Source organism: Loxodonta africana, chromosome 11 (genome assembly GCF_030014295.1).
Source record: "Loxodonta africana isolate mLoxAfr1 chromosome 11, mLoxAfr1.hap2, whole genome shotgun sequence".
Lineage (NCBI taxonomy): Eukaryota > Metazoa > Chordata > Mammalia > Proboscidea > Elephantidae > Loxodonta > Loxodonta africana.
Genome location: NC_087352.1, coordinates 102,497,630 through 102,513,303, shown reverse-complemented (window position 1 = coordinate 102,513,303; position 15,674 = coordinate 102,497,630). Strand labels below are relative to the sequence as shown.

The 15,674-nt window shown below is 43.6% G+C and overlaps 1 protein-coding gene across 5 annotated transcripts in view; it reads right to left on the bottom strand.

Moving 5' to 3' along the window:
- The window catches only part of RAB31 (RAB31, member RAS oncogene family), a 236,042-nt gene extending 220,659 nt beyond the window's left edge, over positions 1–15,383 (bottom strand). For all 5 annotated transcript variants that reach the window (XR_010323496.1, XR_010323495.1, XM_064294727.1 and 2 more), the window contains exon 1: positions 15,248–15,383. Coding sequence is in view for 3 of the 5 variants with exons in the window: in XM_064294727.1 (XP_064150797.1) it covers positions 15,248–15,286 (39 nt within the window). In the remaining 2 variants the exon portion in view is untranslated. The remainder of the gene's footprint in view (positions 1–15,247) is intronic.
- Positions 15,384–15,674: the final 291 nt, after the last annotated feature.

The window sequence follows — 15,674 nt, the reverse complement described above, 5'->3', positions numbered from 1 at the left end:
GTGGTATCGGGGCATGGTGCTAAGAGCTGCGCACAACAGATGGGGACAGGGACACAAGAAGGTGGAAAAAGATCCACAAACAGTTCCGATATGCACACCAGAGACGCACCAAGCTCCTAACGCAGAGGGAGAAAGGCACAAAGCTGACCCTGAACAAAGAGACACACAGGTACTCTAAGGTTATGATCACCTTCGCGGGTGTTATGGATTAAATTGTGTCCTCCCAAAATATGTGCTGGAATTCTAAGTGTTTATACCTGCAGACCACCACATGTCTGTCAGCTTGTCATACTGTGGTGGCTTGTGTGTTGCTGTGATACTGGAAGCTTTGCCATCAATATTTCAAATACCAGCAGGATCGCCATTGCTGGACAGGTTTCAGCAGAGCTTCCACACTAAGACATACTAGGAAGAAGGACCCAGCAGTCTATATCTGAAAAAAATAGCCAGTGAAAACCTTAGGAATAGCAGCAGAAGACTGTCAGACACAGTGTCGGAAGATGAGCCCCTCAGGTTGGAAGGTACTCAAAGTACTATAAGGAAAGAGCTGACTCCTCGAAATAGGGTCGACCTTAATGATGTGGATGGAGTCAAGCTTTCAGGGCCTTCATTTGCTGATGTGGCACAACTTAAAATGAGAAGAAACAGCTGCAAACATCCATTACATCCATTAATAACTGGAATGTGGAGGCATCGGAAAAGTAAAGCATTACTGAAAAAGAAGAACAAAGTGGGAGGCCTTATACTATCTGATTTTAGAACATATCATACCGCCACAGTAGTCAAAACAGCCTGGTACTGGTACAACAACAGATACATAGATCAATGGAACAGAACTGAGAATCCAGACGTAAATTCATCCACACATGAGCAGCTGATATTTGACAAAGGCCCAAAGTCCATTAAATGGGGAAAAGACAGTCTCTTTAACAAATGGTGCTGGCAAAACTGGATATCCATCTGCAAAAAAATGAAACAAGATCCATACCGCATACCATGTACAAAAACTAACTCAAAATGGATCAAAGACCTAAATATAAAATCTAAAACAATAAAGATCATGGATGAAAAAAACGGACAAAGCTAGGAGCCCTCATACATGGCATAAACAGAATACAAACCATAACTACCAATGCACAAACACCAGAAGAGAAACTAGATAACTGGGAGCTCCTAAAAAGTGAACACTTAAGCTCGGCAAAAGACTTCACCAAAAGACTAAAAACAGAACCAACGGACTGGGAAAATATTTTTGGCTAAAACATATCCGATCAGGGTCTAATCTCTAAAATCTACAAGATACTGCAAAACCTCAACAACAAAAAGACAAATAACACAATTTAAAAACAGGCAAAGGTGAAGGGAAGGACAATACTCAATATACGGAAGGTCAGCTCAACTGGACTGCACCAAAAGCAAAGAAGTTTCCGGGATAAACTGAATGCTTCAAAGGTCAGTGGAGCAAGGGCAGGGGTTTGGGGACTATGGCTTAAGGGGACTTCTAAGTCAATTGGCAAAATAATTCTATTATGAAAACACTCTGCATCCCACTTTGAAATGTGGCGTCTGGGGTCTTAAATGCTAACAAGCGGCCATCTAAGATGCATCAATTGGTCTCAACCCACCTGGATCAAAGGAGAATGAAGAACACCAAGGACACAAGATAATTATGAACCCAAGAGACAGAAAAGGCCACATGAACCAGAGACTTACATCATCCTGAGACCAGAAGAACTAGATGGTGCCTGGCCACAACCGATGACTGCCCTGACAGGGAGCACAACAGAGAACCCCTGAGGGAGCAGGAGAACAGTGGGATGCAGACCCCAAATTCTCATAAAAAGACCAGACTTAATGGTCTGATTGAGACTAGAAGAATCCCAGCAGTCATGGTCCCCAAACCTTCTGTTGGCCCAGGACAGGAACCATTCCCGAAGACAACTCATCAGACATGGAAGGGACTGGACAATGGGTTGGAGAGAGACGCTGACAAAGAGTGAGCTACTTGTATCAGGTGGACACTTGAGACTGTGTTGGTATCTCCTGTCTGGAGGGGAGATAGGAGGGTAGAGAGGGTCAGAAACTGGCAAAATCGTCACGAAAGGAGAGACTGGAAGGAGGGAGCAGGCTGACTCATTAGGGGAAGAGTAAGTGGGAGTATGGAGTAAGGTGTATATAAGCTTATATGTGACAGACTGACGTGATTTGTAAACTTTCACTTAAAGCACAATAAACATGATTTAAAAAAAAAAGGTTAACAAATAATAAATGTACATAGTTTAAAAAAAACGGGCAAAGGATAGGAACTTCGCCAAAGAAGACATTCAGGAAGCTGACAGATAGATACATGAGGAAATGCTCACAACCATTTGCCATTAGAGAAATGTAAATCAAAACTACAATGAGATACCATCTCACCCAAAAAGGCTGGCACTAATCCAAAAAACACAAAATAATAAATTTTGGAGAGGTTGTGGAGATACTGGCACACTTATTCACTGCTGGTGCGAATGCAAAATGGTACAACCACTTTGGAAATCAATTTGGCGCTTCCTAAAAAGCTAGAAATAGAAATTCCGTATGATCCAGCAATCCCTCTCCTTGGAATATGTCCCAGAGAAATAAGAGCTGACACACGAATGCACACCCATGTTCATTGCAGATAGCAAAAAGATGGAAACAACCTACGTGCCCATCAACAGACGAATGGATAAACAAATTATGGTACATACACACAATGGAATACTATGCAACGGTAAAGAACATGATAAATCCTCAAAACATCTCACAACATTGATGAATCTGGAGGGCATTAGGCTGAGTGAAATTAGTCAGGCCCAAAAGGACAAATATCATATGAGACCACTATTATAGGAACTCAAGAAAAGGTTTAAACACAGAAGAAAACATTTTTCGATGGTTACGAGGGTAGGGAGGGTGGGAGAGGGGTATTCACTAACTAGATACTAGACAAGAATTATCTTGGGTGAAGGGAAGAACAACACACAATACAGAGGAAGTCGGCATAACTGGACTAATCCAAAAGCTAAGAAGCTTCCCGAATACAACCAAATACTTCTAGGGACAAAGTTGCCAGGCCAGGGGTCTGGGGACCATGGTTTCAGGGGACATCTAGGTCAATTGGTATAATAAAGTTCGTAAAGAAAATATATGCATCCCACTTTGAAGTGGTGTCTGGGGCTTAAAAGCTAGCGAGCAGCCATCTAAGATACATCAATTGGTCCCAGCACACCTGGAGCAAAGGAGAATGAAGAACACTAAAGAACACAAGGAAAATACCAGCCTAAGAGACAAAAATGGCCACATAAACCCAGAGGCTCCACCAGCCTGAGACCAGAAGAACTAGATGGTGCCTGGCTACCACCAATGACTGCCCTGACAGGGAACAGAGAGTCCCTGACTAAACGGAGAAAAGTGTGATGCAGAGCTCAAATTCCAGTAAAAAGACCAGACTTAATGGTCTGACTGAGACTGGAGGAACCCTGGACACTCTGTTAAGCCCGAACTTAAAACCATTCCCAAAGCTCACGCTTCAGACAAAGATTAGGTGGGACTATAAAACATAAAATAATACTCGTGAAGAGTGTGCTTCTTAGTTCAAGCAGATACACGTGACCAAATGGGTGGCTCCTATGTGGAGGCAGGATAAGAAGGCAGGAAGGGACAGAAACTGGTTGAAGGGACATAAGAAACCCAGAAGAAACAGAAACTGGTTGAATGGACACAAGAAACCTAGGGTGGAAAGTGGGAGTATGCTGTCACATTATAAGGACTGCAACTAATGTCACATAACAATATGTGTATAAATTTTTGTATGAGAAATTAACTTGAAGTGTAAATTTTCACCTAAAGCACTATTAAAAAAAAAAAGAGAGAGAGAGAGAAAGACTTGTAAAAAATAAAATAAATGGAAGGTGGAATGTAGGAAGTATGAATCTAGGAAAATTGGAAGTCATCAAAAATGAAATGGAACACATAAACGTCAATATCCGAGGCATTAGTGAGCTGAAATGGACTGGTATTGGCCATTCTGAATCAGGCAACCGCATGGTCTACTACGCCAGGAATGACAAATTGAAGAGGAAAGGCATCATATTCATCATTAAAAAGAATATTTCCAGATCTATACAGAAGTACAACACTGTCAGTGATAGGATAATATCCATATGCCTAAAAGAAAGACAAGTTAATGACTATTATTCAAACTTAACAAACCACTAAAGTCAAAGATGAAGAAACTGAAAATTTTTGTCAGCTTCTGCAGTCTGAAATTGATCAAACATGCAATCAAGACACATTGATAATTACTTGAGATTGGAATGTAAAAGGTGGAAACAAAGAAGAAATCATATTTGGAAAACATGGCCTTGGTGATAAAAACGACACTGGCGATCTCATAACAGAATTTTGCAAGACCAACGACTTCCTCATTGCAAATACCATTTTTCAACAACATAAATGGCAATTACACATGTGGACCTCACCTGATGGAATACATAGGAATCAAATCAACTACATCTGTGAAAAGAGACAATGGAAAAGCTCAATATTATCAGTCAGGACAAGGCCAGGGGCCGACTGGGGAACAGACCATCAATTGCTCATATGCAAGTTCAAGCTCAAGTTGAAGAAAATTAGAACAAATTCACAAGAAACAAAGTACAACCTTGAGTATAATCCACCTGAATTTAGAGACCATCTCAAAAACAGGTTTGACACATAGAAGATTAATGACCAAAGACCAGAATAGTTGTGGAATGACATCAACATCACACCCGAAGAAAGCAAGAGGTCATTAAAAAGGCAGGAAAGAAAGAAAATACCAAAATGGATGTCAGACGAGACTCTGAAACTTGGTCTTGAACAGAGAGTAGCTAAAGCAAAAGGAAGAAATGATGAAGTAAAAGCTAAACAAAAGATTTTGAAGGGCAGCTTGAGAAGACAAAGTATTATAATGAAATATGCAAAGACCTGGAGTTAGGAAACCAAAAGAGAAGAACATGCTCAGCATTTCTCAAGCTGAAAAAAAAATGAAAAAATTCAAGCATCACATTGCAATATTGAAAGATTCTATGGAGAAAATATTAAACGATGCAGGAAGCGTCAAAAGAAGATGGAAGGAATACACAGAGTGACTGTACCAAAAAGAATTCGTTGACGTTCAATCATTTCAGTAGGCAGCATATGATCAAGAACCGATGGTACTTATCCAAGCTGCACTGAAGGCACTGGCAAAGAACAGAACTCCAGGAATTGACGGGATACCAATTGAGATGTTTCAACAAACCCGATGCAGTACTGCAGGTGCTCACTCATCTATGCCAAGAAATTTGGAAGACAGCTATCTGGTCAACCAAGTGGAAGAGATTCATATTTGTACCCACTCCAAAGAAACATGATCTAACGGAATGCAGAAATTTTCAAACAATGTCATTAATACCACATGCAAGGAAAATTTTGCTGAAGATCATTCAAAAGCGACTGCAGCAGTATTATTGACAGGGAACTGTCAAAAATTCAAGCCAGGTTCAGAAGAGGGTGTGGAACCAGGGATACCACTGCTGATGTCAGATGGATCCTGGCTGAAAGCAGAGAATACCAGAAAGATGTTTACCTGTGTTTTATTGACTATGCAAAGGCATTCAACAGTGTGAATCATAACAAATTATGGATAACGTTGAGAAGAATGGGAATTCAGAACACTTAATTATGCTCATGAGGAACTTGTTCATAGACCACAAGGCAGTCGTTAGAACAGAACAAGGAGATACCTCATGGTTTAAAGTCAAGAAAGGTGTGTGTCAAGGTTGTATCCTTTCACCATACTTATTCAATCTGTATGCTGAGCAAATAATCCTAGAAGCTGGATTACATGAAGAAAAATATGGTATCAGGATTGGAGGAAGACTTATTAACAACCTGCATTATGCAGATGACACAACCTTGCTTGCTCAAAGTAAAGAGGGCTTGATGCACTTGCTGATGAAGATCAAAGACCACAGACTTCAGTATGGATTGCACCTCAATCAACATAAAGAAAACAAAAATCCTCACAACTGGACCAGTGAGCAGCACCATGATAAATGGAGAAAAGATTGAAGCTGTCAAGGATTTCATTTTACTTGGATCCACAATCAATGCCCATGGAAGCAGCAGTCAAGAAATCAAATGGCACATTGCATTGGGCAAATCTGGAGCAAAGGCCCTTTTTAAAATGTTAAAAAACAAAGACGGCACTTTAAGGACTAAGGTGCGCCTGACCCGAGCCATACTGTTTTCAATTCCTCATATGCATGTGAAAGCTGGACAATGAATAAGAAAGACTGAAGAATTGAGGCCTTTGAATTATGCTGTTGGTGTAGAGTACTGGGAAACCCTGGTGACATAGTGGTTAAGTGCTATGGCTGCTAACCAAAGGATCGGCAGTTCGAATCCACCAGGTGTTCCTTGGAAACTCTATGGGGCAGTTCTACTCTGTCCTATAGGGTCGCTATGAGTCGGAATCAACTCGGCGGCATTGGGTTTGATTCGGTAGAATACTGAATATACCATGGACTGCCAGAAGAACAAACAAATCTGTCTTTGAAGAAGTACAGCCAGAATGCTCCTTAGAAGCAAGAATGGTGAGACTTCGTCTCACATACTTTGGACATGTTATCAGGAGGGACCAGTCCCTGAAGAAGGACATCATGCTTGGTAAAGTAGAGGGTCAGCGGAAAAGAGGAAGACTCTTAAACAGACAGATTGACACAGTGGCTGCAACAATGGGATCAAGCGTAAAAGTGATTGTGAGGATCATCTACAAGCCAAAGAACCAAGGAACACATGGGACTATTCACAAGAAAGGAACTGACATGGTAAAGATGCAGATTTGGGCTTTTAGCCTCCAAAACTGTGAGAAAACAAATTTCTGTTATTTAAAGCCACTCACTTGTGGTATCTGGACTATAGGAAGAAGAAAGGGGCATCAGGATCGGAGGAAAACTCATTAACAACCTGCATTATGCAAATGACACAACCTTGCTTGCTGAAAGTAAAGAGGGTTTGATGCACTTGCTGATGAAGATCAAAGACCACAGACTTCAGTATGGATTGCACCTCAACATAAAGAAAACAAAAATCCTCACAACTGGACCAGTGAGCAGCATCATGATAAATGGAGAAAAGATTGAAGTTGTCAAGGATTTCATTTTACTTGGATCCACAATCAACAGCCACGGAAGCAGCAGCCAAGAAATCAAAAGACGCATTGCACTGGGCAAATCTGCTGCAAAGGACATTTTCAAAGTGTTGAAGAACAAGGATGTCACCTTGAAGACTAAGGTGCACCTGACCCAAGCCATGGTATTTTCAATCACATCATACGCATGTGAAAGCTGGACAATGAATAAGGAAGACCGAAGAAGAACTGACACCTTTGAATTGTGGTGTTGGTGAAGAACATTGAATATAATACCATGGACTGCCAAAACAGCAAACAAATCTGTCTTGGAAGAATCTACAGGCAGAATGCTCCTTAGAAGCAAGGATGGTGAGATTGGGTCTTACATACTTTGGACATGTTGTCAGGAGGGATCAGTCCCTGCAGAAGGACATCATACTGGGCAAAGTACAGGGTCAGCAGAAAAGAGGAAGACCCTCAGCAAGGTGGATTGACACAGTGGCTGCAACAGTGAGCTCAAGCGTAACAATTGTAAGGATGGCGCAGGACCAGGCAGTGTTTTGTTCTGTTGTGTATAGGGTCGCTATGAGTCGGAGCCGACTAGACGGCACCTAACAACAACACTTGTGGTATTTGTATTACAACAGCACTAGGAAACTAAGACAGCTGGGTACAATGTTACTATACGCCAGGCACCGCCAGGGAGACATCCTCCCCCATATCATTTATACTTATTCTCTTGAGACACAGAAGCTATCCAGAGTGACCAAGTATGTGGAACCTTAGTTTTCCCAAAGGGTTCCATGTAATAGAGGAAGCAGGTATGGTAAGAAATAAATGCTATTGTGCCCACTCTCATCACTTCTGTTGAATACTGCATTAGAAGTCCTAGCCAGAGCAATAATATAAGAGAAATAAATGAAATGTATACAGATTGGAAAAGAAGAAATGAAATTATCTCTATTGGTGGATGATATGAACCTATACATACAGAAAATCCCAAAGAGACCACAAGGAAACTTGTAGAGCTAATGGAGGAATTTAGCAAAGCTGCAAGGTACAAGGTCAACAAACAAAACACAGCTGGGTTTCTACACATAAGCAATGAGAAATTTGAAAGGGAAACTAGGGTAAAAATTCTATTTACAATAGCACCTAAGAGAATACCTAGGAATAAATCTAACCAGGGACATGAAGGACTTATACAATGAAAACTACAAAACATTGCTGAAAAAATGAAAGAAGGCTTAAATAAAGGGAAATATGTTCCATGTTCATTGATTAGAAGACTTAATATTGTTAAGATGTCAATACTACCCAAAGAGATCTATATTATTCAGTGCAATCCCAATAAAACTCCAACAGCCTTCTCTACAGAAACAGAAAAACAAATCTTCAATTTTATATGGAATGGCAAGAGGCCCCAAAGACCTAAAACTGTGCTGAAAGAGAAGGACAAGACAGGAGAACTCACGCTTCCTGACTTTAAAACATACCCTGGTGGCCCAGTGGGTATGCACTTAGCTGATTACCAAGTGGTCAGCAGTTCAAATCCACCAGCTGCTCCTTGGAAACCCTATGAGGCAGTTCTACTCTGTCCTATTGGGTCGCCATGAATCGGAATCGACTCGATGGCAATGGCTTTTATACAGCTACAGTAATCAGAACAGCCTGGTACTGGCATAACAATAGACACATACACCAATGGAACAAAACTGAAAGTCTAAAAATAAGTCCACACGTCTATGGTCAACTGATTTTTGACAAGGGTGCTAAGTCCATTTAATAAGGAAAGAATAGTGTCTTCAATAAATGGTGCTGGGAAAATTGGATTTCCACATGCAGAAAAATGAAATAGGATGCTTGCCTCACACCATACACCAAAACAAATTCAAAATGGATTTTGAATGTGCAAACTAAAACCACAAAATTCTCGAAAGAACAAGCAGGGGCAACATTGTCAGGCCTAGCTTTCAATAATGGATTCTCTAATATAATAACATATAAAAAAGGGTCGCTATGAGTCAGAATCGACTCGACGGCACTGGGTTTTGGTTTCTGGGTAATATAATAACAAAGCACAAACAGCAAAAGAGGAAATAAATAAATGGAATCTCATAAAAATTAAAACTTTTGTTAATCAAAAGACTTTGCCAAAAAAAGTGGGAAAAAAATCTACTGACTGGGAGAATATCTATGGAAACTATATATTTGATAAGAATCTAATAGCCAAAATATATATAAAACTGCAACAACTTAATAACAAAAGACAAATAATAAAATGGGCCCAATGATAAAATGGGCAAAAAAACATTTCACTAAAGAGGACATTCGAATGGCCACCAAACACATAAAAAGATGTTCAATGACATTAGCCATGAGAGAGATGCAAATCGAAACCACAATGAGATGCTTTACACTCCCGCTAGGATGGCTAAGATTAAAAAAAAAAACAGAAAATAACAAATGTTGGTGAGGGTGTAAGGAAACTGGAACCCTTATCCACTGCCAGTGGGAATGCAAAATGGTACAGCCACTGAGGAAAAGAGTGTGGTGGTTCCTCATGAAACTAAAACTAGAACTGCCATATAACCCAGCGGTTCCATTCCTAGGTATATAACCTAAAGCAAAGACTCAAAAAGAGACTTGTATGACAATGTTCAATACAATACTACTCACAACAGCCAAACAGTGAAAACAACCTCAAAAGACGAATGGATAAACAAAATGTGGTATATACACACAATGGAATACTATCAGCCAGTAGAAAAATGAAATCTTGATAAATGCTACAGTATGGATGCAGCGTGAAACAGTATGCCAAGGGAAAGAAGCCAATCACAAAAGGACAAATGTTATGTGGCCTTACTTTTATAAAAAGAGAAGGCAAATATATACAGACAAAAGTTTATTGGTGGTTACTAGGGGTGACGGGAGGGGGAAAAAGGGAGTTAACAGTAATAGAAAAATCTCATTGATTAAGGGTAGGGTTGCGCAGCCAATTACTGTAATTGCTGACAATAAGCTGCACACCTGTAAAAAGCTGAATTGGCAAAAGCTGTGTAATATATTTATAACAATGACAAAAAAATTTTTTTAAGAGTAGCTGCTGAGGTTGCTTATGTACAACCAAATACCTCATGGGATTTGGTACTTTGCTTTAGAGGTTCAGCTTCATGGTTTCATGGGACATTCCTGTTAATTGGGTAATAACATGTTTAGTGCTTCTGTCTTACCTCCTAGTTTGTTTCTTAATGGCTGGGGTCTTAAAAGCTTTCAAGCGGCCATCCAAGGCACAATTGGTCTCTATTCAACTGGAGCAACAGAGACAAAGGAGAGTCAGGAATAGGGGGAGGATATGGAATGTGTGGCTAACTGCCTCCATGAACAACTGCCTCCTTTGCCATGAGGCCAGAAGAACTAGACGGCATCCAGCTACCATTACTGACGTTTTGATCAAAGATTCCAAAGAAGAATCCTAATCAAAAGGGGGGAAATGCAGAACAGAATTTCAAATTTTCATGGACTCTAGACTTTGTGGAGCCATGGAGGATGGATGAACCCCCAAAACTACTGCCCTGAGATAATCTTTGAAGCCTTTAACCAAAAATATCCCCTGAAGTCTTCTTAAAACTGAACATTAGTTTAGCTTAACTAGTAAAAAAGGTCTGCCTTGAGCATTATGCACTCTTAAAAACTATCCATATGGGATGGAATTGAAAACAACAACTTGAAAGACTGGAAGGGAGCCTTAGTGGGCAGTGAGTTTATGCTAATAGAAAGGGACAACTCAGAAAAGGAAGGTGACAATGATTGTACAACTCAAAGAATATAATCAATGAAACTAAATTTTACATGTAAAAATTGTTGAATTGGTGTATGTTTTGTTTTATATATTCTGAACAACAACAAAATAAATAAAACTTAAAGAAAAAAACTGACAACAGCAACTGGAAAGATTAGATAGGAACTTTAGGGGAGAGTAAAAAAAAAAAATTTTTTTTCTGAAGTCTATGTTAATGGGGGAGGAAGAATTCAGAAAAGGACAGTGAGCATGGTTGCACAACTCGCAAAATGTAATCAAAGTCACTGAACTGTACATGCAGTAACTGTTGAACTAGTGTATGTTTTGCTGTGTATATTCTCAACAACAACAACAAAATAAGTTTTCTAAAAAAGAAAATAAATAAATGCTGTTGCTAGCCTCTCTTCCCACACATGAGAAATGCTACTTTCAGGGAAATAAAAATAAATAAAAAAGAATATGTTAATAGAATCTCAGACTTGAAAACCAGATTTGAAGGTTATCTGGCCACATATGTCATCCTAAGCCTTCAGTTCTTCTGAAGCGGCCAGGCCAGACTGACACAGCCTCACTGAGCTCTGGGGAAGAGGAGCTCCACATCACTCCCAACAGCCCACCTGTGGGTCCACAGCTCAGACCGGTCTGTCTGATTCTGGGCAGAAACCTGTTCCACTCTTGGGCCCCAGTAGGTCCTGAGATCACAGAGCCTATTTCCCATGAAGGCCCTTTAGGTATCTGAAGTCCCCTAGGCCCAGATGTCAGAGGTCTTTGACTGCTCTTTGATAAACCACCACATAGATGTTAACAAAGACCAAAAGGAGATGCTTCCACCGCGCCTTCCCTCAAGCAGGGAAGCCCTCAGTTGTCTTATAACCACTCATTCAGCATAAGGAAGTGACAGAAATCTCTAAACTGTTGTCAAGACAACTAAAGCCCAAATATAAATCTCCCTGGGATTCCATCCGGAAGCAGTTTTTCAGCGCGCGCGCACACACACACACACACACACACACACACACACAGGAAACAATAAAAGATCCTCTCCTCCTCCAGCTTCTCCTCCCCCTGTTCCCCCTTCTCTCTGTCTCCTGCTTTTTGCCACGTGGTAATGTGTGTTAAAAATGCATACTGGGAAGCTTTCCACCTTTGAGGTTTAAACAGCTGCTGCCTGAATGTTGTTTTTTTGTTAGTTTTTTTTTTTTTTAAACATACTTTTCTGCTTTTAAGGGTGTTCTTTTTAAGCTACATGTTTCGTAACACTAGTTCAGACTACAAAGTGGGAATGATATTGGCAGGCAGGATACTCACAGGGTGTCTAATAAGTGTGCTCTCCTACCAAGCACAGCCTCCTGTGGCGCGAGCCCACTGACAGCCAGCTCATCCCAGAAAACAACATTCACAAAGGTCTGCTGAGCTGAGGCCACGTGTAATAAACATGAGGAAGTTCACGCATGAAAAAAATGAGAGCCAATAATTAGTAACAGGTAACACAGACTAATGCTCTTGAGTCATTGGTTTTCCAAGAGCACAATGCGTTCACCAATTGTTCCACGGACCAACGTCAATCCCATCGGGGAGCACTCAACAGAAGAAGTAAGACTAGACACACCTAACTTCCCAGAAAATAAGGAGAAAGAAACATCAGGGTTCTGAACAACCCTGGTATGAGTAAAGAAGACAGGCCATCTGACCCACTCTCACTTCCAACTTTTGAAACTAACCCTAATGTCAGAAGGCAGAGCCTCCATCCCACTGAAGAGGAGGAGACTACAGCTAAGAGGCACCAACATACAGCCTGGGATAAAATTCAGGACTGCCCATGCCTTGTACAATGGGAAGCATGTTCCCAAATAATCACTGAGGAATCTGCGCAAGTGACCAGGCACAAAAGAACAGGCCCTCAGCCTCTCCACTGAGATAGTGAAACTTGGACTACTGGACCAATAAGGGCCACATTCTCTATCACCTTCTAAAGTAGGGCCAAGGAGAAAGTGATCTCAACAGGGCATTTTAGGGTGTGGCTGCCAGGATCTTGGCCACACTCAGACTGCAGGGAGATGTGGTGGCTAAAAAAAACAGGAAGCGGAGGGCTAGCCACATGTAAGACTTCACCCTACAAGGAGAGGCCTCCCTACACAAAGAACAAAGAAGCTCGGGGTTTCTGCTGAAAATCTGAGAAGACTTTTGACTCCCTCTTCCATCCACTGACCCACAGGATTCTCTCTCAAATCAAGAGTAAACGCATGGCAAGTAAAATGGCTTTGACCTCGCCCAAGTCATCTCACCCAGAAAACCACCCTGTTTGGATGAGCAATGAGGAATAAGGTCAGTCACACACCTCTTGCCCAGGAAAGGACCAGCCAAGCCAGGACACTTGGCAAACATTACTCCATGTGGATAATAAGGTTGTTTGCCCTTTCAGATAAGACAGCCTCTGACCTAAGTAAGACTGAAAATTACAGCCACCGTCAAACAAAAGAGGCCACAGATATGATGTGACATGATTGATGCTTCAAAGCCTCCATCTGCCCAGACATACCTCCTTGGTCTGCTTTGGCACTGTTCAAATTCCTATCAACAGAGCCGCAGAAAGAAATAGCAAACAAAGATGAGGCATTGTCTCCAAGAAGCCACCAAAACTGTTTCATTCTTGAAGAGAAAAAGAACAGGGACTCCCTCCAGCTTTTTCCTCTCCCAGGTTTGCTAACTGCCACCCTGGAATCAGAGGTTAGCAGGAGCTGGTACTGTGTATCTCAGGAGATCATCTTGCAGAGCCCTTTGCCTTACAGGGAAAATGGTATCATGTCCACTTTGTAGATGAGGCAACTCAGTGACTTGTCCAAAACTGCACAGCTAGTTAGTGGGGAAGGATAAGGACCAGGTTTCCTATCTCCTGATACACGGCTCTTTCCACTCGATCAGTTTCCTTGTAGAAGGACAGAGACTCATCCCTGAATGCTGAAATGGAAGACAGCGAGTACATATGATGGGGCAGGGCCTGTGCTGCCTAAGCAGACAGCAAGGGAGAAGGATGTGTTAAAAAATAAGAATAAAAGGCCAAAACATTTCCTACTTTATTCCTCCCACACACACAACACACTTCAAAGTGACCCCTTGATTCCCATTCCTTCTAAGTCTCTGAAGGTCTCTCCTGAGGCTGAGGTGGGCTTTCACAAGGAAGCCTGGGATTCCTGGAGTTTATGTCTGGACTATATTAGAGAGCCTGGCAGACAGCAAAACCTGTCTGCACCCCTGACAAAGGTCAACAGAGAAAGTCCAGAAGCATCGTGTTCCGGGATGCTGGGCTGAGCAACTGGAGGCAGGGAGTACTGGGTGCTCTGGGCTAGGGGGTAACAAGGACGGGGTCCTTGGCCCCTGGAATTCTAGGCGAACTGGACAACCCAGTGTAAGGACAGTTCTGGCAGAGGGCAGTGACCGGAGAGCCGAGAGGCGCGGGGCGGGCCGGAGCCCAGACCGTGGTTTGGTACAATTCAACCCTAACCCTAACCGCGGACAGCTAGCGCTGCCCGACTGGACTCAGGTTCATGTTCTCTTTATACGCTTCTCGTACATCCACTTTGACAGCCTGTAAGCATTTCTTTCTTCTAGGAAATGGTTTTCTTGGGAGTCCAGATGTGCCAACTGGAAGGGCGGTGCGTCACAGAAGGACGCGAAAGCCTGCTCAGAATCCGGTTGAAAACCAGCTTTCTTTCACAATGAGCAGTTCTGAGATGTGACGTGGGCAGTGCCTGAGTTACCGGGGGGCTTCTAGGTGCTGCCCCGCGTCACCCACAGGCCTGCCAGTGTTGTCGGTTTGTTTGTGGCACTTTGACGTTTCTTCAGGCTAGGAAGACCCACTCTGAGGGAGGGGAGGTGGTGCCGGCGAGGCCTTTCTGGGCCTGCCTCTCTTTACCAGGAGATCAAGTTTTCCAGACGCACCCTCCACGGCACCCTCTCCTCGCCCCCACCGCCATCGCTGCTGCTCTAACTCGGGGTGGACTTTAAAGGAAGGGAACCCACAGCGGCCCGGGGAGGCCAGGAGGGCTCGGCCCTCCGCAGAGAAACCTAAACTTTCCGCTGGAAGGAAAGTATCCAAGGCGCCGGCCCGGGCCCCCGGGCCCCACCCGGCCCCAAGCGAGGCAGACCGGGTCCCGGGCGCAGCGGGACCGGGGGCGCGCGGGGGCAGCGGCCGCGGGAAAGCCAGGGCGCGCGGCGGCCGGGTGCGCGGGTCTCCCCAGCGGAGCCGGGCCGGGACTCACCCCGAGAAGACACACTTTCAGCTCCCGGATCGCCATCATTTGCTGGGGACTGGGCCGGGGCCGGGGCTCAGCATCCTCGGCGTCCGGTCTGCGCCGCGCCCTCGAGCGCGCGTCCTAGCGTCGCCCGTCCCCTCGCAGCCCGGCGGCGGAAACCCGCGCTATTTCTGGGCAGCCCAGCCCAGCGCCGGCCCGGCCCCGGGCGGTCACGTGGCGGCCCGCCTCCCGGCTCCGCGGGCCCGCCCCCTCGGCCGCCCCCATCCCGGGAACGCCTCCGCCCGGGCCGCGGTACCCTCGGACCGCTGCCCTAGAAAGGCCCTCGGCCGGGTCTGCCCCGCTCCGGCAGGAACGTCCCCCGCTCCCCAGATCCCAGGAACGCGCGCGGACCGCGTCGGCCGCCTCCTGAAGCCGCCCCCGAGACGGTGGCGTC